Genomic DNA, 24,944 nt, shown 5'->3' with positions numbered 1-24,944 from the left:
TCTTCTAAAATTATCTGGTTAGCGCGGAGAAGGAAGGGTCATTTAACAGGTCCTCTCAGGCAAATTGCACGTTTTATATTATGAATCGTAGTCAATAAAACGATTTTTTGTAACATGCATTCAATTATTCATCATTATCAATCTTGCAAATACAGCAAAAATCCTTTCCCCCATAGAACATCCACTGCGATACGGATTACTGCGTTGTGATCTAGAGGCGCAAGAAAGCGAAACTGGAGAATATTCATGGAAAGTTTTTCAGTTGCGTTCTATCAACGAAATAGCGATATCACGGAATTTTACAACGTAAGAGGAATGGTACGACATGTCGCAAAGAGACAGTACGACTCGTTGACGCAAGCAGCAATAACAGTGTTCATCATTAGAAATACAATTGTTATTGGGCCAACGCCTACGGGTACTGGGGTAATGGCTTTGGCTTTCCCTTTTATTCCCTCAAAGGCAACATCACCTACAAGCATTCCTACATTAAAATTATTATTAACCTGGACTAAACGGTTTTTCCTCTGGTTAAAACACGCATTGTTAAGACTCACCGTACACCGAATCCAGCCAATCTTTAACCCCTATAATAATGATTTAAAGGTGATGGTCGAATAAAGGGCGAATAGTGCTAGGTAGGATGGTGCTATAGCATCACCACCTCAATATCTATCCCAGACTACATAGGTAAGAAATTCAATAGACTTCAGTGACAGCAAACCAAAGGACAAGGACGGGTAGATACTTTCTTGGGCTTCACTTCATTGATTTCAGCGTTTAGGCAGCTCCTAAACAAGAAGTCCTAACGGGGAATGGCCTAGGTCCTATTTGGTTCCGGAAAATACCCGGTGACTGTGGCCTTAGCTACATTTCTCTACCACAAAATGAAAGAAGAGCTGCCAGCTATTAAGTCCATTGTAGAAGGCCTTGGCATCTCCCAGATCACCTATCCTCAGACCATGGAACTTACTGGTCAATTTCTCTAGAAGAGAGGAACCACCATCAGTTCTCGCTTGTGAGCTCTCCAAAGCTGCTTTGGAGAGATCTTATATTTCGTAAGCGAGATCAATTTTAGCTACATCATTATCCACAAAATTATAAGGCCTGAACGGGTTTTAGCCGCAGTACTAACAACAAAGGAAGTGTATCATCGGACGAATGTTAAAAAAAAAAACTCTTTACTTACTTCGAATCTCAGTTTTTATCACCTCATTCTTTCAATCAACTTTCTCTTTTGCCTCTCAACAAATTTCCCTATCCATTTCCATCAGCAACTTCCTGACAACAGTAAATAAAAAGTTGTCACAGTTCAAACGTTACAGAAGAAATATCGAAAACATATACGTGCTTGAGGATAATTGGTACAAGTGACACAGAATACTTAGAACACTTTAATTCTAAATATTTAAAAAATGAGGATTTATTAAAAAAAAAGATCAGCTAACGTCATCTCTTCCCGCCTCACATTCTTCCGTTCTAAGGGACCACGGTGGATAGTATAGTGCATATGCTTAGGAAAGATTTGCTGGCTCTAGCAAAACGCTCGTACGTGAACTTCCCCCCTGCTTGCTGCAAACCCCGATACAAATTTTCCTTCGTGCAAACTACTTTGTGGAGTTATTATATGTGCACTGTTCGAATCATACAGAAGTGCGCTCGGGTAGAGTATATTCTAATTACATTGAATCATTATCTATGAATAAAAGTGGATTAGTCCCAATGTGAGATATTTAAAACCTACAGCGTGAACAAATTTCTTGCTCCATATAGAATATTTCCCATGCCAATCAAAGCGAATTTTACATTTACCGCCCAGGGGGCTTTAGTTCCAGCACCGGCTTTAGTTCATCTCGGGTAGTATCATCATGTAATTTTTTTTAACTTCTCTTGGGCTCTTTAAAAATTTTTTGGAAGCATAGTGACCTGCATTATAGCTCAGGAAGTCAGAGGTCCACGGAGCCTGATCCAGGGTAATTACTTTCCCGTGACTATTAATCCTATGGGTCGATTCGCGCCACAGACAGGGAAAATTGACGTTTTTTTCCGGCCACCTCCAATTGTAATGTAGCACAGAGTAGATAGTTATTGTATGTTTGCTTCAGTAGTTGCAAATACTTTATCATCATAGTATAAGCACTAGTGGAGCGGATATTTGTTAATTCTTGCTTTTTTACAACTTTTAATAAGTTGTTGGCCAATACCTCACGTTTAAATTGCGCTATTCATCGCTACAAACTCTTAATTTCAACCATGAAACATTAAAAAATAATATATTGTCTTAAAATTATAAAAAAGCAATTCTCTAATAATTTAAATACTGTGAAAGTAATAGACCGTTGAGCCCAATTTTCTAAATAAAATGAACATCCACTTTTGGTTGTTTTAAAACAAAACACAATCCGCTACCGATTGACGGAATTAAGTAATTATTTAATTCACTGCGTAAATAACTTTGAAACGATTGCTTTCATAGCACCAAACGAATATGCTGCGTCGGAATGTGACGAATAAAATAATAGGTAATCATTTGCTATGGCAACGACTTTAAACTTATTTTACTGAAGCAACACATTTTGTAACGCTAAATGTATAGTAGTTAGAATGGGTTTTTGCATATTTAGTTCCGTAACACGTTTAGTAAAAATCAATGAAATGGGCGTTTCAATCCTACATTTTTTACTTTATTTTCAGTATGTTACATACTCACAAATCTCCTTCTTCAAGTCATACGAATTTGAGACAAGCTGCTAAAATAGAGCAGAAATTTTATTTTATTTGACACCGAAACTAACCAGTTTTTAACGTAGAGCATAGGTAAACCAAACTTTAACTTCTGGCTGCTTTCCCCATGCTATTGTCGCTGCGTGCATGTCTTAGCTGTTCCAATATCCATTTCTCTTCACATTGGTTGTTCAGTATGCGAATTACATCGCTCTTGGCGGGGAATGCGTTGGACGAGAGAGCAAGAGCTAGGGATGGAGAAATTGAGTCGTGCCGCCAAGCGATGGAAAATCATTCCCGATGTCATTTCGAAGCAAATGAAGACTACCGAGCGCAAGCAGCAAATTCGAACCACATACTACCCCCCCCCCCCCTCCGGCTGAATACCTCCCTAGTCTTCTCCACATCATTCTCCAATCCCTGCCACACTCCCCACTACGCTACCTTTCTCTGAAGTCCCTTCGGATACTATACGATTTTTCATTTCCATTCCAATCATGTAACTTTTTTTTAACTTCTCTTGGACTCGACAGTCTTCCATGCTTATTTTTTGTTTTATATTTACCTCTTGTACAGCGATCGTCTAGGATAGCTTTCATCTATATCAGCAAACATAGTCTCAATCAACGTTCCTTTTGCCATCAAAAAAAATCTGCAAGGTAAGGAAACTATCGAGGTACCAATACCACCGCGTACGTTGTGTGGCTGATTGCTTTCTTCGTCATCTGAGAGGTTTTGCTACCCCGCGCGGAGATACTTAAACAGTTAATTGCCTTCAGAATCTAGAGTCCATTTAAGTCGGTTATTGTATCTTGATAATAATATAGAATCCAATTTCGTGGGATTAAACGCATCGAATACGTGCCCTAATTATTTTTGTCAGATGCACAACTATTAGTACAGGGATTTTTTTTCACAGTTTCCATAAGAGTGATTATGCCTCTCCAAACAATAATAAGGCATATTTACTTTCAATCGTTTTCTTAAAAGTGAATAAGATAAGATTTTCAGGTTTTCAAAAAGTTATTTCTTATCGATGCATGCGAAATTCACGAGTGGGAAAACTTTATAGAAACTTGCACTTCTTCCTTCGATTTACCTTTGGCGGTCTTGAAATGTATGAATCTTTGGGTTGCAAACAATTACTTAAAATATTTAACTTATTGATCAGAAAGTTTGGATTTGATATCGAAAAACAGTGGTAATGATGATTTGTATGAAATGTACGACCAAGCAATTATGGCTACTAAAACGTTTATATCCTTGATTTTCAAATCAATTATTTGACCGGTATAGATATGTAATTTCTTAAATAGAATGATATTTATTGGCCAATACATGTAGTCATCCTAAAATGAATGTATTCTAAGACGTTTAAGCCCAGTGATTTTAACAGTCCTCGACGTTCTAAAAAATGAATGACGTACCAAAGCGCGGTGTTTCCAGAGAGAACAGTTTTGTGTTCATAATGCACAGGAAACTTTGCCTCGCTGCATTTTTGAGTCAATTACCTACGGCACAATTCACAAAAGAGGCGCTACAGCCATGGTAAAGTTCATGTAGTGGATAAGCACAAAGGCTGACTCAGTCTTTAGCGCCCTGAAACAATGAAATCTAATTGTTTAAAGATGAAAAGGCATCACTATAGTTGTATCTAAAATTTCCATTGTATCAATTCCACCAAATGCTGAAGTAGCTGGAATAGGAAATAAAAATACAGACCTGTCTACCTCGGTTGCGTAAATCAAAGCAAAATTGTGAGATATTTTTCATTATCAAAACTCAAAGGATCAAAAATGGAGTTACGATTGCTAAGATTTGATGGAATTTTAAAAAGAGCTAAAAGTTGCTTGAATGTGTAAAATGACCAAAAAATCTGTACATCTGTGAGGTCGGCAAAGAAAAAATGTTAAGAAAGATAACATTTATATTAACTATTCAGAATTTGAAAAAGAGACACTATCATCGCATGATTTTGGCTTAGTTACAGATTGGTCAACACATCCCACCAATGTGTTTGCTTTAAATCTTTTAGAAAATATGGATGAGGTAAATAGATAAATTTGCTTACAATATTATTTTCATATAGAGAAATTAAGGAAAGTTAAGAAATATCGTTTTTTGAGCAATTAAAAGCGGCATTTTAAGCAAAGCTCGTAATATCATTAAACAGGTCAAATGCCTGAGGAATAATATTGAGTACTAACAGTTTTACTTCACGTAGACTTGTGTTTGCATTGTTTCGGTTTCATAAATTCAAAGTAGTTTAAAAAACGAACTGTTATCTATTTAATTTGTTACATTATGCTATTCAATGACTTAATTTTATTTTGAAAATAGTCGATGCATATGCCTTTCAAAATACGGGAGATGCAGTTTACGGCGCGATTAGATACCCAGTTTTGATAGTTTTTTGTTCAAAGCAAGCCTAAAAACTAGAAGACTTAATAAATTATGCACCAGCAGGCATATGGACCACCAATTTTTCTATCTCATTAATCAGCGTTATGAATTGGTAAATGAAAATTGTGAATTCTGCGAACGTGAACCGCATGAACAACAGAACAATTACGCATTCAAATTGATGGACTCCATTTACATTAAGAAATTAGATCAGTGTACTCTTGGAGCATAATTGAGTTGATGCATATTGGATGGTATTATTTTTCTGGCCTGTATGGCTAAATGTAAGATTTCTCAATGAATGAAGAGGTTAAATCATACTCGCTGGCCATTTAGCTTCCGTTTCTGGATATCCAATGTAAAAAGAATGTAATAGATATTGGAAGGTTGACGTTCTGGCACAAAATGCGTGAATTTCTCAAATAGATTTGTGAGAAATTCAGCACCCGTGGCGTATAAAATGCGATACAATTATAAAAAATATGTACGAGGCATTAAACAGCACAAATGACTGGTCGTCGGCATTCTAAACATGTTAACCCTTTTTAACCCAAAGCTGCTCCTGGGAGAAATCATATTTCATGATTTCTCATTTTGAAAAATGTTTGAACTCAATAATTATAACCGTGGCAGATAAACATTTCGTCATTAAAATTTACACCACAAAATAATACGTGGTTTAGATATTTCTTGATTAGAGCGGAATTGTTTTACATTTTTTATGTTGCATACAAGCAAAATTGGGTTATAATACGTTAATAGTACCACATGCGCATCTACAAACTAAATATCGCCGAAATCATTGTGAATCAGTGTAATGGAATGTATTCAACTGATTAATTTGGCGCCCGTCATTTATAATATCAATTATCTGATTACGGTGCCGGATACACATGGGGGGTGCAGGGGACGCTCGCCCCCCCTTGCGGGACCGCCCGAATTTCCTAACATTGCAGAACCACACTTGTATCTTTTTATACCGTAATATGGAATTTTATTTTATTTGCGTATCATCTGTTTAAATGAAACTTTCATAAACTTTGCACGTGACTTAATCATTTGTCATATGGTACTACAATAGTAAAGGTGGCTCAAGATATCTTTTGCACCTCTGCTGGAGGTTTTACTGCATCCGCTACTGCCCTAATATCATACAACTCAATGCTCGTTACTAAAGATAGCTCCAACTCCAATCAATGAACGAAAAGATAAATGAAATCATTATTTTTTATTTTAATTTTAATTAATTGCTATGTATTTTCCAACGTTGACTGGTTCCAGGATTTTCCTATCTTTGAATGATAAAATTGAAACTGCCATAGAAATTCATACAATTAGCATTCTATATTGGTTAAATTGCAGGACTGATATTTCGCGATAGATAGGCTACTATTTTTTATTAGCACTGAAGGGTCATCGATAATAAGCAGTAAAGCAATAAGCACACATTATAAATGAAAATAGTATAAGTATTTCATTAAATTTCTTTTTCGGAATTGAGGAAAATATAATAAAAACTAATTTAGGTGAAGAACTCGAATGATATGACCTACATTTTTTGGATTAACAAAGTCTTTTTCGCGTCATCTTCAGTAAAATGCTAGGACATAATAAATTTAGCTAAGCTTGTATCTCTAAATGAGTATATTATTATAATAATTTGCTTTATTAAAATGCATAGATCTTTAGAAATTTGGATATATTCTCCTTGTTAGGCTTTGCCTTTATGCCCTAAGAGATGTTTCTTTTTTTCAAAATGCTGAGAACGCATGTGAAATCAAGCCAGCACACAGTGACGAGCGACGCGACAAATCCCAGTCACCTACCGCTGCTCGCGGTCAACGTCGAGGCTTTGGGGAAGGAGAAATATCCGGGCTACCCGCACCAGGAGAATGCGGGAACTATTTCACTTTGCACGTTTTTCCCCTCAGTACCTTCTGGACTCATGTTTTGCCCGCAGTACCCGCGGACATAAAAATGTTTGCGGGGAAAAAAGCCCCGCCGTCCCTTTACCCCCGGCATGCTGTACCGCAACACAAGGGGGAGCAAATGGCGTCCCTTTTAGAGAGCGGAGGGTAGGGCCGCAAACACTCGTAAACGAACTCTCAGGACCTGCGACGACGCATTCCGTGAAAACTCATTTCGCTGCTGTCCCGGACAGCGGCACTCTTGCCTTTAGACCACTCGCCACTTCCCACCCCCCCCCGCCCCCTTGCACTTCGCTATCCGTGCTCTCTCTTTACGCCGCCAAATACTACGCTCAAAAACACACACACACAAGATCTCACAAAGCACGGAGATTCTGTTGGAGAACAAGTGGGAAGAGAGCCAAATCTCTCTCTTCTCCTGATGCCGCGGGGAATAGCCTCTTCACTCCCGGCAAGTCCACGGTTGAGGGCCCATTCAAGTATTACGTGAGAGTCACACCGACATTGAGTTTGCTAAAAGTTGATATGCAGGATCCGCCTTGCACTCATCAAGCGGTGATTGGCAAACTTTTTGCAAGTACATGCATATTTCAGGACTTTTGTTATTTCCTTGGAGGAGCTTGGGAGCCCATTGCGTTCCCATAGCTCGTGAGGTTAAAGCCCCAGGTTAAGTTCTCAATGAAGCCTTTGGCGCGACCGAATGAAAGCCCCCCATGTGCTATATTGCCCTATAAGAATGTGCTTACAATTACACACCTATGGCTTGATCTATCGTGATATCCACCATGATCTAACTTAACCAACCTAGTGGTTGTATCATTGCGTGAGTGAAAATGTACTTAAAATAGTTTCAGTCCGATGGTAAATGACTGCATGCACAACCTAAGATATTAACTACCAGAACCCCCTCTCTACAGTAATATTCTAGTGAAATATCACTCACATGAAAGTAAAAATGTCTATTTTTCATGGTTATTATTAAAAAATTTATCTTTGACAAGGGTGCCAATGATGGCTCTATAAATTGTATACACGGCACCTATAAAATCGGATTTCAGAATAGCGTAGGTACCCCTTAACATAGAGAACAACTAGACAGACACTATGGTAAAAGTCCACCCTCGTCTCACGACCGGGAGTATGGCCTCATCTCCCAGCAAAGCCGGACTCCGTGATAAGAATTATGACAGTCATTGTGACGTTGAGTTCCCAAAAAGTTGATCGGTGGGATACGCCTTGCATTCAGTACGCGGTATCAGGAAAAATTTAGCGAAATCCATGCAGACCTAAACATTATTTTATATTTTCTTTGTATCAAGATCATACCCAAATATATTGAGGTCAGAAAATATATGATCATTATCATTAGCAACACAAATTGCTTCTCTGCGGTATTTTGTTTGAAAAATAACATAGACCTTAACGTACGAATGTAAACATTTTGTCAATAGTAATGTTAAAAAAGTGGGGGTCTAATAATTGGAATATTAATAGATCATTAAGTGAATTTCATTACACATATATAGAATTTAGAACCCTCTGCACTATTTTTGGTGATCAACTGAGAATAGAGCAAAATTTATCTAGTGTTAGATGCCAAATATTCTAACAACTCTTCCAATAACTAAGAATTATGCGTCAAGTTTTTAGGGAAAAAGTTTTTGAGGGTGCGGGTGTATTTACATTGTCTAATACAGAGTTGACTACTAAAAATTTCAGAAGTAGACTACGAAATAATTTCTGTTTTTTTTTGCAATAGGAAAAATTGGGGCTCTCTCCCAATGAATAGTGAAATAAGTGATCTTACGTCTATTACACATATTTTGTTATCTCAAACCATTTCCATGCTCCTAACTCGTAGTTAAACTTAACTAATAATCATGGTACTAGGTTGTAATGCCCACTGGCGTCAGCTAACACTTCTGAACCGTTTTATCACACTGTTTCAGTTTGGATTGGAATATAAAGTATAATTTTGGCTTTTTCCATTACGACTCTTAGGAACTTCCCATGGGATTCAAGCTGGCTAAATGGGCCCTTATGTTCCTGATGTCAAGAATCTCGAATCGGACACCCTCCTCAGAGAATTTCAAGTCTATTCCTGCCTTTGTTAAAAAAAAACGTTCCCATCAAAGGCTGGTGCTTCGTCTCTAAGTGACGATGATGGTGAATTGTTGACGGTGTTTCCTAACCTAGTCTGGTAATCCCATTATTTCCGTTGAGTTGCTAAGGATGTTACCCTGTTCTTACTTAACGAAAGGCCTGCGTCACGGTTGGGAGAACTCATTTATGATTTGGAGATTTTGAATGTGGCATTATTGCAACGGAAAGCCAAAACTGAGGATTAATAAAAAGCATTTAAAAAAAGCGGACATAATTTCATCCCATATGAAAATTAATATTAGATGAGGAGCGGAATAAGCTCTGAAAACTTATGCTTACTTCCATAGATGTGAGGTCAAGGGAGTTGGAAATGACAAAAAAATCGTCTTGCGTAGTACTAGAATATACCTTTAGAATGCGTTTGTTGTAGGTGGGGGAAGGATGCGTGAGTAGCCGATTTTATTACCTCTCCCTAAGGAGTATCTGGCCTAAGAGTGGGTGGAGGTTGAGTTCTTCCAGCCGATCCTGCAGTGGCAAAGTGAGGAGAGCTTTAAGAAGCCATTTAACCGCAACAGGAGTTTACGCTCCTCCACGCAGAAAGCTCCTCTCCTTCGCGTCTCTGTTTAGGAAATCGCCTTCTGTCTTCTCTAGCGTTCTCGCTTTCCGCGTTTCGGTGAAACCACAAACTGAAGTAAAAACTAAGAGAAATAAATTGGCCATGCAGCTAAATGTTTTGTAATATTTCCTTAGGCAGAATAGTAATTTTTGAATACAACAATGCATTTCATCCAGCACAATAAAGATATCCAAGTGAAGTATATATTTTTTGTAATAAGTTGAATTTTAAAATATTTTTTAGCATCAAATTTTAGAAAAATTAAGAAATTTTAGGTGATTTACCTTTATTTGGTTGTTTATTTGCTGTATTATGACATTATATTAATATTTTATATCAATTTCACAAAAAAGTTATCAAAACCATCTATGTGAGTTAACCTGCTTTTTTATGCATTGTGCCTCTCAAATTTTCTCACCAAATGTACAAACCCCACCCCACCTATACTGCCTACTTTCCTTTACAATATACGCGAGGGTTTGATATGAAAATTGCAAGAAATTAGTGGAATTATTTAAGAAACCTATTTATAAAATGGTAACATACTAGATATCACTTATTAAGGCTAATCAAATTATTAATAACCAATTACATATCTCGCAGTTGTTTTTAAACGGAACAACGAAAAACCACCTTTCCGTTCCCAATTGGTGATTTCCGAAATTCAAGTCCCATCAAATACCTAATTTACAACATTATGGTAAGCACAAAGTGATTAAAAAGGGATTCGTAGTCCGTGCCGGTGTTTAAATAGACATGCCCTTTCTATGCTCGGGTTAATTTTCGTACACACGCAGCAGCAATGTTATTTCACATTTAATTTATTCCTGTAATATGCAGAAGTTTGATAAAAGAGAATTTTTGTCTCTAGTGGGCCTAAAATTTAATGAAGGTGGCAATTTGCAGGAAATAATTATGGTGGATTTGTTCCAGAGGGGAATAATAACGAGAGAATCAAATTCCCAGAATCGTCTACTACATTTCTATACTTTAATTGCCGGAGTTTCGTTTGTTTTGGAGGTGAGACTTGGCTGGTGGTGGTCTACTTGCGTCCTTGCAGGTGTATTTAATGGAATTAAAACGGTGGATAATATTTGCACAATCCCAATATTTACAGCAATGCGAATATTGCTAAGAAGTGAAAAACAATGCTCAGAGCCACAAATATAAATATAACCGACTAGATGGCTTTGTAAGAATTGAATTTTTTCTTCTTTCAGGCTCTTTGAGCGTTAAACTTTAAGCAGTTTCTCAGGTTTAAGCAGTTAAGCAGGCGGGCTGATAGCGTCAGTAAATATCTAGATTACACTATAGTGTCGCAGACGATATTTGACACCGCTCTGCTATGAAAAAGCTATGTTAATAAGAGATGTATAAAAAGATTGATGTGAAACATATGAGTAGGATTATCACGCATATGCCGTAGTCTTCACGTGGAAACTTTGAGAAACAAAAGTTAATAATTAAATATATTTCCAGATACTCTCTTTTTTACTATTGCTTCATCAGATTTTTCAGATAATTATAATTCGGCTGATTATTAACACTTGTTACAAATGCTTTACAGATACTGTTTAGTGCTCACTGTTAATTTCTTACGAAGTAAGATCGATTATTACGTTAAACTGCCCATTGTTGGGTGAATCAAATCCAATTAAACTTTAAGGGAAAAGAATGAAAAATAGTATTTATTTAATAATAATAATTTGTCTGCAATACGAATTTCAATCTACTCTTTTTTGATTAGGAGCTGCAATTTTCTCACTAATAAATTTGTTTCTCTGTAAACTTATTTCCCGGCACTATTTATCTGAAGGCTTGTTTTGAAAAAAATAAATACATGCGGTGGTTAGATGTCACTTAGCCAGCACTGGTGCCGTAATTTCATGTTAAAACTCTCGCAGATGTGCGCCAAAGACACCTGCATGCTCCTAGAGAATTAATTAAATATAGCCTCAACAACGGCAGCTAATCTTTAGAGTCAACACGTTTCCAATTGTAGGTATTATTTCCGCTACTAAGCCATCTCGTTTCTTCCAAAAAGCCGCGAGAGAAAAGCCTCTTTCTAGAAATTTGCTCAATTTGGAGGTCTAAGCCTTCACTAGAATTATAAATGAATGCGTCTAGAAGTTGCAAAACTCTGGGAAAGTATTTTAACGCAAGATGAATCATAAAAGGAGAAATATTAGACAGTTAAATGGAAGGGACAAACTTCTCCTATTCTGTTTGCACGAAAAAGCCGTACTATCACTTCTCAGCCATGTCTTCCAGTATTTATGAAGTCCTTGTGTGAAGTTACCTTAAAACATTCGCAACTATTACTGAGCTTTAATTTTTAAAATTTCAGGTAAAACTTACCAAAAGGCACTACTGGAATTTTTTTCTCTAAAATTTTGTTATGTGTTCCATGTTCCAATCAACCCTATAAACTCAACGCCAATTACAACCTCGTTTGACGTCACAAAATCGTATTTTATAAAGTAAATTGTGGATGTTACGAAGTGCTATCGTTGATAATGTATTGTGAAACTGAATTTCGTCGTGATTTGATGTATTAAAAAATGCTTCAATAATATGTTTCATATTCCAAACCACCCTAAATACTCAACGCCGAATACAACTTCGTTTGACGACACAAACTCGTATTTAATTAAATAAATTGTGGATGTTACGAAGTGTTATCGTTGATAATGTATCGTTGTGTAACTGAATTTCGTCGCAATTTTGACGCATTTAAAAAATGATTCAAAATAAAAAATCTCGCGGTGGGCTCACATAATAAGTATGGCGCGATCCTAACGCCCCCTGGGTCGCTAAAATATTTTATTTCTCCGAAAGTATGCCATAGAAATGGGTATGGTATGCAAAAAAAGCATGCAAGGGTGCAGGGAAAGGGAGCGCGCTCTGTCGGCTTTCTTCAGTTTTTCTTCAGCAACACCTTTTCCCACCCAAACCTCACCAATCTGGCCGCAGGTGGCTCTGAAAGGCCTCGCTCTCCCACGCCACCTACAAACTCAGGTCTGCGTAGGTGGTCTCGGAATTTGGGCCAAGGGGTATGGGAAGAGTTTACTGCCGTCTTTGTATCGGGTCTTTTGTTCTCCTTTCCCGGAAAGCCGTCAATCGTAGCTCAATTCGGACATTCCAATTGGGAGGAAAGTTTCTACAGACCTTGCCGATAAAAATAGCCTATTTGGGAGACTTTTATATGCTTAGGACTCCGGATATTGCGGTATTTTCATATTAAATGAACGGATTAGCGTTGTGTCGGCGTCCGTCTCGCGCAATTTCAGGAACAAGGGTGTTCTATTGTACGAGTATATTTTATTATACCTTGATTTAGCAATTTTATTTGTTGTAAATTACATTTATTATTAAATTCATTCGAGTACGGTATAGAAACGTGGTGCGATACGCTCTTTTTGAGTTCAAACTTCCATATAATATAAAAATATGAATTATAAATATGTGAGAATTCGATACAGGTAAATAAATTGAAATAGGAGAACTTTTGATCATATTTATTGTGAGTAACATGATTAATAAATCAAAGGTGCACTCGTAATATTATAAGTCAAGCAATACATTTCATAGATTTTGCAGATTTCTTCAGTTTTCAACTACTTTTCGTATCTATAGGATTCTATAGGATGGTAGGACAACATATCGAATGCTTCCAACCTTGAATTCACTGTTGCTGTCAATTTTGACTCAGATTCACATTTTTAGCAGTTCATAAGCCAATTCGGATGCAACAAACACGCAACATGGATGTAGGCACATAGATAAGGTAAAGATTGTGAATGCATGTAAGGGTATCCGGCGAAAATTTGTAGAAATGGCTATTCTCTATGGGGTGAGGACGAAAGATAGAGTAGTTAATCCCCACACAATTTTTATGCTGATCGATCCGGTTTTAACCCTTTGTGTCACGATCAAGGTACTATATCAAATATCAAGGTAAAATACCTTTATAATGACACAAAGTTAGGAAACCGGATTGGTCAATATTGAAATTGTGTGGAATTTTACCGTCTTTCATTCTCATCCCACAGCTTGTGAAGACTCAAATTATGCTTTTCAGTGTTCTTTAAAAAAATGTTAATGCATATTTTGAAAATTTGGACTCAAGCTGAGCTTTCTGAAAACATCTTGCTAATGTTTTATCCACATTTTTCAACAGGAATATGAAAATAGCTGCTTGATTTGCTGCCTGATTGATAGCTGCCTGATTGATGGCTGCCTGAAAATAGCTGGGTAACTATAACTGGAAATTTTTCAATTTTTGTTATTGGAATATCTCCAGCTTCAGTGAAGCAATTCTGTGCTATGCTGGTGAGACAGCACCTTCATTCTTATATGCAACTGATGAATCTGACAGTTCGATATATTATAGATGTACAAACTTAATTAATGCTAATTATTTGTCTTTTGGTCAGTGTTTTACGATTGAAACAGTACTTCATATAAAATATCTGTGTATTTATATCGATAAAAACAGCAACTAGATTTCTTTTGTGCAACTGAACCCTAAGCGGTTTTTTTCCCAATGGGGCACCTTTTTTTCCAATCAAATGTCTGTAATACTTTGTAATTGTCCAAAATTATGGTGGAATAAATTTATTATTATTATTTAGAGATAAATTTTTTAAATCACCTTGTGGGATAGCAATAAGGAAATTAATTACATAAACGTTCCACAAAATTAGTCACGAGTTATTGCTATAGCAATTCGAACGCCAATGAAAACTGTTCTGCAAAATTGGAAATGAAATAGCCATTACGGATGCGGTTGCTTGTGCCATCATGAACACTGAAACAAGCCAGGTAGGTAACACTGAAAAAAGCGAGGTAGTTGTATTTTCAGTTATGGTTGGTCCTCGTTGACTTATGAGCTAATTTGATCCTATTTTTCGTTATCCTATTTTCTATTTAAATTTTTACATAAGGGTTTCTATTCCCCAAAAGTTTCAATCACGTTTCTCAGTAATCAATCCATCACCAGCAGAGCCATGCAGATAATAATTTCGGATCAAAATGAAACTTTAAAAACTTAAAAAAACAAAAGAGAGGGTTCCTTCACTGGCAATGGTATAAAAGGCCATTCTTTCCGGCAAAAAAATATGAACATAACGTCGGAAAAAGAGTACCTACCTACTCTCAAAACTGAAGTTGAGTGCATTCAACAAGTAGCCGCGCATATTGTAAGGCTAACTCTGCACCTCTCCTGGAAATAAAAAAATTGCCAGTAATCCACGTAATACGATGGGTGTTGCAGAACAGAATGCACTTTCGTCCGCCGGGGAGACGGACTTTGCGCTCGATGGGTGTTATCAATCCGACCATCTCTCCCCCATACATTCCCTCCTCCTCCTACCCCCTTATTCCAGCGCTCAAATTGTTTGCCCCGGCTCCCCCTTCGTGACCCCCTGACCTCAGCGCCCCCCCACCCCCTGCTATCTTTCTCCCCCGCGCATCTCCTGCGCCCGCGCAGCTCAAAATCCACCCCACCCCCTCCGCACCCACCCTGTTCATCCCTCGCCTTCCCACCCTAGGCTTCCCACCTGTCTGAACGACAACCCCTGGCCCGACTCGTCGCTTTCCGTGCTCCCGACGAAGAGGTTTCTCGACCCCCGAGAGAGAGAGAGAGCTCTGAGGTTTTGTTATTCGGTCCTCCGATTCGCCGGGCTTTCAGCGGACAACGCAACTGTGAGGCGATCCTCTACCGGAACCCCGGTCATTGTCTGCCTCGCGACAGCGCAGCGGGGAAAGTTTGATCGGTTTGGCGGAAAGAGATCCAGTCACACATCCGAGGGTGTTCGTCACTTCCTCGGGAAAAGTCTCCGAAAGGTAGGCGTGATATTTTGATGGGCTTATTGTTATGTACTGATCCTTAACTAAGTTCATGTTTTTAGTACAATTAAAATGAAACGTGTTATGCGAATTGAGGTGAAAAAAACAGCCAAGGATTTCCTGTCTTAACTTATTTACGTCAAATTTATTATGACCGCGCAACTACTGGTGACACATTCGTTATTCAACACAATGTGATTGAATGGATTGCGAAACTAGCTATACGTGCCATAGCAAAATAGGCAATTGCAAGATTTATCACCTATGACTATTTACCACATTCATCATATAAATTTAACAAAAGCGAATGAATGTTCCATTCGAGACCATCAATTTTTGGTGTTAATTCTTCATTGTCAGCTTTAGTAATTCACGGATCAAGTGACAAGCCCTCTGTGCTGTATGCCGTAGAAACTGAATGATTTGTCTTTTATTACGTGTACGTTTTTGAGTCAAGTAAGAAGTTTGTAAAAGATGACATCTAATTTGTATCGTTCCAAATCTTCAAATACAATCAGACGAAAATAAATGTAGAGTAGGAAAAATAGCATAAAAACTGTCCTTTACAGTGTTAATAAGTTGCTAACTCTGCGTCAAAGTCCTCTCTAAACATTGGTCAACTTTATTTATAATCTTAAATGAATTTGTAGGAATGAAAAATTACCTTTCCCTAAAATAACATGCTCTGTTAATGCATTACATCTTGTCGGAAGCGATGTGTATCGTCGCCAAAATTGTAACAGCATAAGTTGAGCGAGCAAACACCTTGTTATGACGTAGCCATTGTGGCAGTGGAATCTGGACTGTCTTATGTGATGCATGGGGAAATGGTCCAATGGTCAATCTTGACGGGGTTGAGGTAGAGCCGTTGGAAACCAAGGTGGCGGGTGAAGGCAAGAAGTTTCCTGGCTGTCGGAGTGTTGCCGTCTACTTCAAAACTGAATTCTATGGCGAAAGTTTGAATAAAAGTACTGTCAGCGAGGTACCTCTAAAATTCAAATTTATTGCTAGAATTCGAAGAGTTGGATTTTTGCATCTACCGATGGCAATCAACTAAATTAATTAACTTAACGAATTCAGTTTGTTTTGCAGTGATATCAATTCCTTTCAAATTTTAATCCTGTGTCAGAACAACGAGCTTATAAAAACTCAAGTTATCCACTCAATTCGTTGAATTTTCTACATTGATAACGTGAACTTAGTTAAAATGAGAACGAAAATATTAGTAAATTCGTGTGTGTGGAAAATTTTACCGGTACTTGCAATAATAAACCTTTTAACGAATATTTTTTGGTCTAATACAAGCGGTAGGTATTCACCCATTTGATGCATTTTTTCAATTCTGTTGCTAAGAGATAGGCATATCTTTCTACTCCGATCGTCACTTTGGTTTTAATACGCTTTTAAGAGGGAAAATGGAATCCGGAAAAAACCTAAACGAATCACTTATTACACTTTTAATAGATTTTATAGACAAATAAGGGCATGAATACACGCAAATTTATCGCATTTACCTTTCCTATCGTGTATATCTTAACTATATTTCATGGCTTTCGAAACGGACGCAAGAAAAATCTACCTGTCGGATTCCAGAGGTCGGCAACATTTCTGTTTGGGAACTGCGCCAAGGCGTTGACCTTTGATTCGATTACCCCTTAGCATTTCAACCTCACCACCACCAACACGGACTGCATTTTCAGCCAATCAGTGCATATTAAGAATTTGATAATCGCGAGTGCACTACCGTCGATTTTCTCTGCAGCCTAAAAATACCTTTTATCATATCCATGACGCATAAATTTTATAACTGGCATTAAAGATAATGGCAGCATTCATATAAAAGAGGCTAAAAATACACTGATGTCTTCGGAGCGGGACGTTTTCATCTTTAATTTGAAGTAAATAAATAAAATAAACTGTGCCTGTTATTAATATCATATTTTATTTCAATAAACATGCAATAATTTTGAAAAGAATATTTTTTAAAATTCGAGATTAAGTTTTTGGCATACTCGATGAAAAAATCTATAAATTCGTTAAAAACTCTAATAGGAATGAGAAGGAATTTAGCCCTTCATATATGTCACAATTTATTTAAATTAATATGAAATAGTTTTGAAAAGAATATTTTTTTAATTCGAGATTAAGTCTTTAGTATAGGTGCTCAATTAAAAAATGTATAAATTCGGGTTAAAACTCTAATAGGGATGAGAAGGAAGTTAGCGCCTTATATATGATCCTTCAATACGACCTTATAAGAATTTTAGTGTTTCCACAGATGTTTCATAAAAACTACTGCCATTGAATTGAAAAAATTATACGCTGCACAGGTTGAATGGAAACAGAAAGCATGGACAAAGCATACTGAATGTAATTCAATTATGCCTGTCATATTTTTAATTTTACAGGCCGATATGCTCCCATTCTTTTGTACGGAAAAATACAGTTTCGGGTAAAAAGTCCTATTGGAAGGTTGGTAACCTTAGTAACCGGTCACTCATTCTCACTATTCACTCATTTTTCATGACCACTTATTATTTACGTAGTAATAAAAATTTTAATGCAATAGTTCCCTGCACTTTTTTGGGTTTTATTCAGAGACAGTTGACTTGTGGACAGCAGTTTTGCCATGCCAACTTTCAAAATTCACAGATCAATTCATCACCGCGGAAACATTTGTGCTAGCAATAATACAATAATAAAACATTTTATTCCTCACGAGAGCCTTCAGAATTGGACATTTATCTGAGTCGTATTCGCGGAGATTAAATTTATTAGGAGGTAAGGGGTGGTCGTAATCAGCAAAAAGGCTGCTTTCCCTCGGTGAAATAATGGCATCAGAGTTAATCGGCCAAAACAGGCCACAGGGGCTGGGTGGCAGGGGTAGGAGAGAGGAGAAGGGCTGGGATGAAATAAAGAGTTTAAGTGACAGGTCTCGTGGATACCCCTTCATCTCTCCCCTTCCTCCAAAATGCCCGGAATACTTTGCATCACATTTGCTATTCCATCCGAATGCTCCGTAACTCATCTGCCCGCTCTTCCTCTCTTGCAATTTGCATCCTTCAGCTGGACTCTCATCAATGTTGACCCTCCCCGGGAGAGTATTATCATCGTCCGGGAGAGAGCGTCGTGTGCATGCGTGACACTGGGACCACCTCCTCGTCCAGGGCTGCCCAACGGCAACACTTTTTCCCTCGCGAATGAGCTTTCCAATTGCCGGGGACGGAGTCATGAACATCTGTGATTGAATGTTGGACTTTCCTGCTTGCGGTCGACGTTGTTTTTTCCATCCCTAATTCGTAAGCTTCAACGCCTCCCGCGGATCTGCTTGGATTGCATTGCTCGTTTGATGCCAGAATTGAGCCCGATGATGACGCCAATCACATCTGCCCTTCTCTCGTATTATTTTTCCCGAATTTTTTTTCAGTCAATCGCGATAATTTCGTACCAAAAAATTAACATTTTTTTATAATTAAGTCATTTTAAAACACATTTCAATTCATTTTTGTGCATATTTTCATTATAATTATATTATTTATTTTGTTCAACTTTTTTACAAAAATTACTATTGAGCTATGATTTCAAGGAATAATACCAAAAAGGTCAGGTATTTACTACTTTTTGGTAATACTCTCCCATTAAAACATTTAAGAGATTTTACTGGTGAGAAATTATTTTATAATCGCCGGCCAAAAAAGTTTTGTATTTTTGATACTCTGTTCAAAATGTAATGAAAATTAGTCCATTCTACAATTATTATGTTAATCTAACAACTCTCCTTTTGCTACATCAAAGCTATTACTATCTAACTGTTGCGTCCCTATTTCAACGATCGCTAGAACTGCACTTCCATTGCAAGGCTATACAAGGCAGATCTTTTAATTTAGGGTATTTAAGGTGAAACTAATCCACCATGCAAAACGAGAAAAATATATATTTCATGTACTGCTACCATACTAGCACCATAATAAAACTGTTTTCTTTCCTTCTTGAGGAATTGAGTATCTTTTTCATCCGAGACAACTGGATTTTAAGGGGCTTCCTCAACCCATCCGTATTAGTTTTTTTTTCATTGAATGCAGTAAAGTACGTGTATGAAACAAAATATTAATTACCAATATACACTTGTTTTCTTTCTGGAAAAAGAAATTACAGATAAATAATTACGGCTTTAGGCGAGATGAGCTATTTATAATGAAGCAATATGAATGTTCGACAATGGTTTGTTGTTTTTTTCTAAAAAAAAGAACCACCCGTGACTTGTTATGGCTACCACTTAATGTGCTCCGGTATAGCATGTAAAATATATTAAACATATCATAGAAAATACATATCTCCCATACCAACATTCGATCATTCTGTAATCACTAAATAAAATAGAAATAGTTACTCAATAAAAATATAGGTAGTCTGTTACGGCTATCAAAGTGCCAAGGTAAGTGTATGGAATAATGTATTAGCAATAAACAATCGCCCGTCCTCTGACTAAGAACTGAAATGATGGACGAATGATTTTTTTTCGATACATTTCTTTCCTTGATTTTTAGTGAAATGTACTCATGCTGAGTATGTACTCATGTTCCCTCTCTTTCGTTCTCCACCCCTTGCACCCCCACCCCTCTCTTTCCCTGCGCAGGCTCGACATCGCGGGAGGAAGTTTGGCGCCCGGGAAGCGGCGTTGGCCGTCTCACCTCGCCCGACACGACTCGTCCTCCTCCCCGCCAAGAGAGCCGAGCACCCACCGCCGTGACGCCGCTTAATCTTCCGAGCGTCCTCGCCCACCTGGAGAGGAGGCGGTCTGCCAAGAAGGGAGTGAGTCACATCGATCGACGGTCTTTCCTTCCGTAAACAAACACCAGCCACTGCCTCCGCCGCTGGAGAGCGTGCCCCCCAAAGACGGAGGAGCATGAAAAAATAAATTCTATTCCGCAGCCCATCAGAAAGCACGACCCACATAGAGGCAATCTCGCTCAATTTGTGGGACGTCTCCTAGGATGTCTTGTGGATAGAGGCGCTGAGGAAGGACGCAGCTGCTTATGAGGGCGGAGAGAAGACGCTGATAGATCCTCTAGAGTGGGGACTCGATAGCCGTTATAGACGCTTCCGCTGACTTTGAGCCGTGCAGTCATCAAGTGCGTTTGCTATTTTAGACCTCATTACTTTTATATCCAGTGCGTCAAAAATAAGTACCATTTTCCTGGGAAAATCATCTTATAAACGCGTTTTCTTCAGGAAAAAATCTTTTATTAGCGTCTCTTACTGAAAAAGTGCTTTGATAACAAAATTTAGGACAGGCCTGTAGAGCTTTGTGGCTGTTTTGAAGAAAAAGAGGATTGACTGTGTACAATAAGTGTTGGTGACAAACAAAATTTGTGAATAAGCAGAGAGGAAAGTTTTCCCGTGTTTGTTGTGAAGTACTTTCTGACGAGTTAGGTAGCTGTTCCATTGTTCCTTGGGCTATTCGAGTACTCACCAATCTCTTCAGTAAACGGTGGACATTCCGTTCTACTTCGTGGCTGAATCTTGGAGGAACCTGAGGCTTTGATTCTTGGACGCGAAGACAGAATGTCGACGAGTCGAGAGAGATGCAGACTGAGGCGTAGGAGCACCAGTTTGTCTGAACAACCGCGGAAATCAGCGGCGGCCGTACTCCTTTTGATGACTATGCTGGCTGGTAAGTTATGAAACTATTTTATTTTGAGGGACCATGGAAATGTCTCTTGGCTAGCAAGGATAAAAATTTCTCACGGAAAGAAAAAGATAATTTATTCTTGCCCTTACACATTGGCGTAATTTGCATCATTCACTGTTACTTATTGCTTTATCAGCTATTGCATTGGAAATTATGGTGAAATGTCCTACTATTCTAAGTTGTATTCACATTGCATCGGATGTGCTTTTTCAGGATTTGGAGTTGATGATATCATTTCGCACTTAACCTTGCGATAAAAATGGTGCCCTACGAATTAAAGTAGCTCTATTCAGTGGCGTAGACAGGAATTTCGAACGGGGGAGGGGGGTTCCAAAACCAGGGGGGGAAATGTTTGATAAACAGGGTATTATGTAGAGGGTTTTAAACTACTACTTTTAGCACTTTTCATAATAGAAAAAACTTCATTTGCTGAAGAAATATTTTGTAAATTCATGATTTTTAAATATTTTTTTCTTCTTTGATACAAAATAATTGTTTTTATATTAAGGGGGCTGTCCGGACCACACGGACCCTCCCCCCTGGCTACGCCACTGGCTCTTTGGGTAGAGGGTATAATCTAAGCTCTTCATACTTTTAAATTAACCTTATTGTGAAGACGCGAATTCGTGGATACCTTTAATAGGAAAAGAAAATGTATGCAGCTTATAATCCTATTTATTAAAATTTGGTAGGATTTTGTGACTTTCCGTGCATTTTTGTGCAATGAAAGTAGCTCAAATAAAAGGTAGTGTGATAAAATGCAATAATTTAGCTAGTGAGCCACAGTAGTTGTTTATTAGCTTGAGAAGTCTTTATTTTTACATATTAATATTTATCCCAAAGTTTTGTTTTATAAGCATACTTTTAAATGTCTAGGGTTTTACATTATAAAAGTGACCCTTTACTAAATATTTGGGTAAAATAAGTCCAATTAAATATTTCAAGTGATTTAACTGTAGTGTAATAGTTCTCGGTGGTGGTTATAAATTTTCAGTGGAGAGAAATGTGAAGAGTACCTACTCAGAAAATGCGTCTTTTAGTGGCTGTGAAAGCTCAGAAGTTATTCACGAGTAAATTTTTGTTCCTTACCTTATGATTCGATGACTATTGGTTTTTTTTTTACTAAGTTGAGTTCTTCTGTCCATGAAGCTTGATAGGGAGATTCGAATGACGTCCATACGCGTTGAAAAGCCGCGGTCGGCGGAATGCTGGGGGATTGTTGATAAAACTTAAATATAAGTTGCAAATATAAGTTGAGGTCTGTGTATAATAACAGCTAGATATTCCCTCCCTTTTAGCGATACTTACTTATAAATGTTGACCTCAGGTATGAAATGGTACCCGAACTCCTGTTCTACGCTATATCTCTGAGCCGCCGAGCCCCCGACGTTGAAAACTCATGCATGTCGCGTCATTGGATTCGGCTCCAAGTAAGCTCGTTGGCATGGCTGTCGCCGCATTATCGTTGCCGAATATAGTTCGTAAATTTAGTACTTTGACATAGCAATGTGATTTATTATCTACAGTTAATGTTTTAATATTTTCTTAGAAATAATTTTCCGTCGTCAGAGACCAATTTGTGATGTAAACACGTCCAAATCTGTAAATCCGTCGGTAAATAATGTAATGACAACCAAGCCATTTTTTCACTTGGCTTGGAAGTTTGATGACTGCCACACCCCGCTGCGGAACGTAAAATTAGGCCTATCTAGTAAACATGCCTCACCCTTGTCAGTAAGGGCCAGGCAGACTAAAAAGATTTCAACAGAGGTTTCACAGATCTTAAGTAGCTTAAGTGCTAATCCGAATTCGATTTGTTTCAATTGCAATTTGGGGCAATAAATTTCTGCTTCAACTGAGCTGATCCAGAGTGGGCACTCAATATTTATCCAAATATCCGGGAAACACTCGATGAAATCATGCTATTCGCGAGGATTTAATATCATTAGGAATTACGAGTGATGCATTTTATGAATATTATTGATGTAGACTAGGCTTAATGCTCAAAGGATTCTTGCTGAAAAATGCTTGATGTCATGCGAAAAAAACATATTTTCTGAATTGCTTCAAAATCATTTGTCCCTCTTGAATCATTTTTAAAAAAATGGGCAGTAATATTATGTCCTTAATAAACCATTCATAATATCATTACAATTTATGCGAGATGCAAAAAGAAATGGATGATTTGCCTATGTGAAATTATAATTGACTGTTTGGAACAATGCGTTATTGTATTGCTAAATGTTTTCGGAAGCACCAACATTAGCTACAGGAACAACCATATTCCGAATTCTATGGCCGCACTTCAGCGATATCCTTAAATTTATTTTCAAAAACTCCACATTAACATTCAAAGATAAACTCGGATAGTACTGTTACAATAAATTATGCTCTCACATTTTGACGCTGTATTTTAGACCTCAGATCAATTAATGAAACTTTGAATGATTGGAATCGTGTTTTACAATTTTTTTCTTGTTCTATGGTCAGTTACAGTTGAAAATATGAATTGCCCTTACGGGATGGAATTGTCGCATTTTTCTTAGCTTTATATTGACGGAATATTGCCGGTCCTTTGTACGGCACGAGGGTTATAGCCGTTCGTTTCACCGAAATGATTTACAAGAATCCCGCTCGGTTAACCCACTTTGAGGTTTCCCTAGAATTTTAATGGCAACGGAAATGCTGCTTTCGAAGCTGCTTTGTGAGCTCCCACCGGGATAAACGCGGCGACCAAAAAACACAAGCGCCAGTAATTTGGTGCCATAAGCTTCAATTAAATACCACTGGGAGGTATAAATGTTCAGAGTGCCATTAAGGTTTTTTTAGCTCAAAAATGTAAATAAAAGGAAGTTGACCTCTCTCGGTATTGCTGGGCGCTTAAGAGATCAATATTTGAACTCCATGCGTTTGAAATGTGGTTTCTTTATGCCTGTGCTTGCGGAATTATATTTTACGGAGCATTGGATTTTAAAATATCCTTGAATAATTCATTTCATTGAATTAATCAACTAATTTTAGTTGCACAAGTTTGACGATTATTTCTCAATTTTTTATAACAAGTTGTGTCTTGTTTTTCATGTGGTTACGAGTTGTATGAATTCTCTCTGAGTTGTATACATTGGATATTTACTTATTTCAGCTTAATGAAGTTCTCTGATCGATTATGCCGACAATTGCTATCCTTACGAAGACTTTCGTGGTTCAATGCAATGAACATGTAGATCTAACGAGGTCTACACCGCGTCGGTCAATATTTCATCCAATCGACAGTCTCTCTATATATCCTTATATATACCTGCCGTCGCGCCAGACAATTAGTGGCAGAAATTGCCACTTTTCTCAAAACAAGTATCCACGCCTGGCCGAGGGGATAGCCATCGATTGAAGTTTTTTTTATCATCTTTGCAATCGCTGTGAACTCGCGAGTTATCATCGGAAAATATCTCCGTTTTTAGGATAGTGGCATGCTCTCTTCGAATTTCAAGTTTTGCGTGGGGCCAGTTCATGTTGGATAATTTTATATTATCCTAATATATTCTAAATTCTCGACCTAATCACATAGGCTAAATTACTTGTTTTATGGATTCTGATCTATGAAATCTTGGGATGCGTGACAGAACTTAAA

General features: G+C 37.7%; 1 protein-coding gene across 1 annotated transcript in view; it reads left to right on the top strand.

The window, feature by feature from the left end:
• Window positions 1-15,353: 15,353 nt before the first annotated feature.
• Window positions 15,354-24,944, top strand: part of LOC124157890 — a 156,136-nt gene continuing 146,545 nt past the window's right edge. The window contains exons 1-2 of the mRNA XM_046532956.1: window positions 15,354-15,621; window positions 20,261-21,298. Coding sequence (XP_046388912.1) covers window positions 21,190-21,298 — 109 coding nt within the window. The 5' untranslated portion in view covers window positions 15,354-15,621; window positions 20,261-21,189. The remainder of the gene's footprint in view (window positions 15,622-20,260; window positions 21,299-24,944) is intronic.

The sequence above is a fragment of the Ischnura elegans genome, chromosome 4, assembly GCF_921293095.1.
Source record: "Ischnura elegans chromosome 4, ioIscEleg1.1, whole genome shotgun sequence".
Taxonomy (NCBI): domain Eukaryota; kingdom Metazoa; phylum Arthropoda; class Insecta; order Odonata; family Coenagrionidae; genus Ischnura; species Ischnura elegans.
The sequence above is the reverse complement of the archived record's forward strand: the minus strand, read 5'-3'. Positions and strand labels throughout refer to the sequence as shown.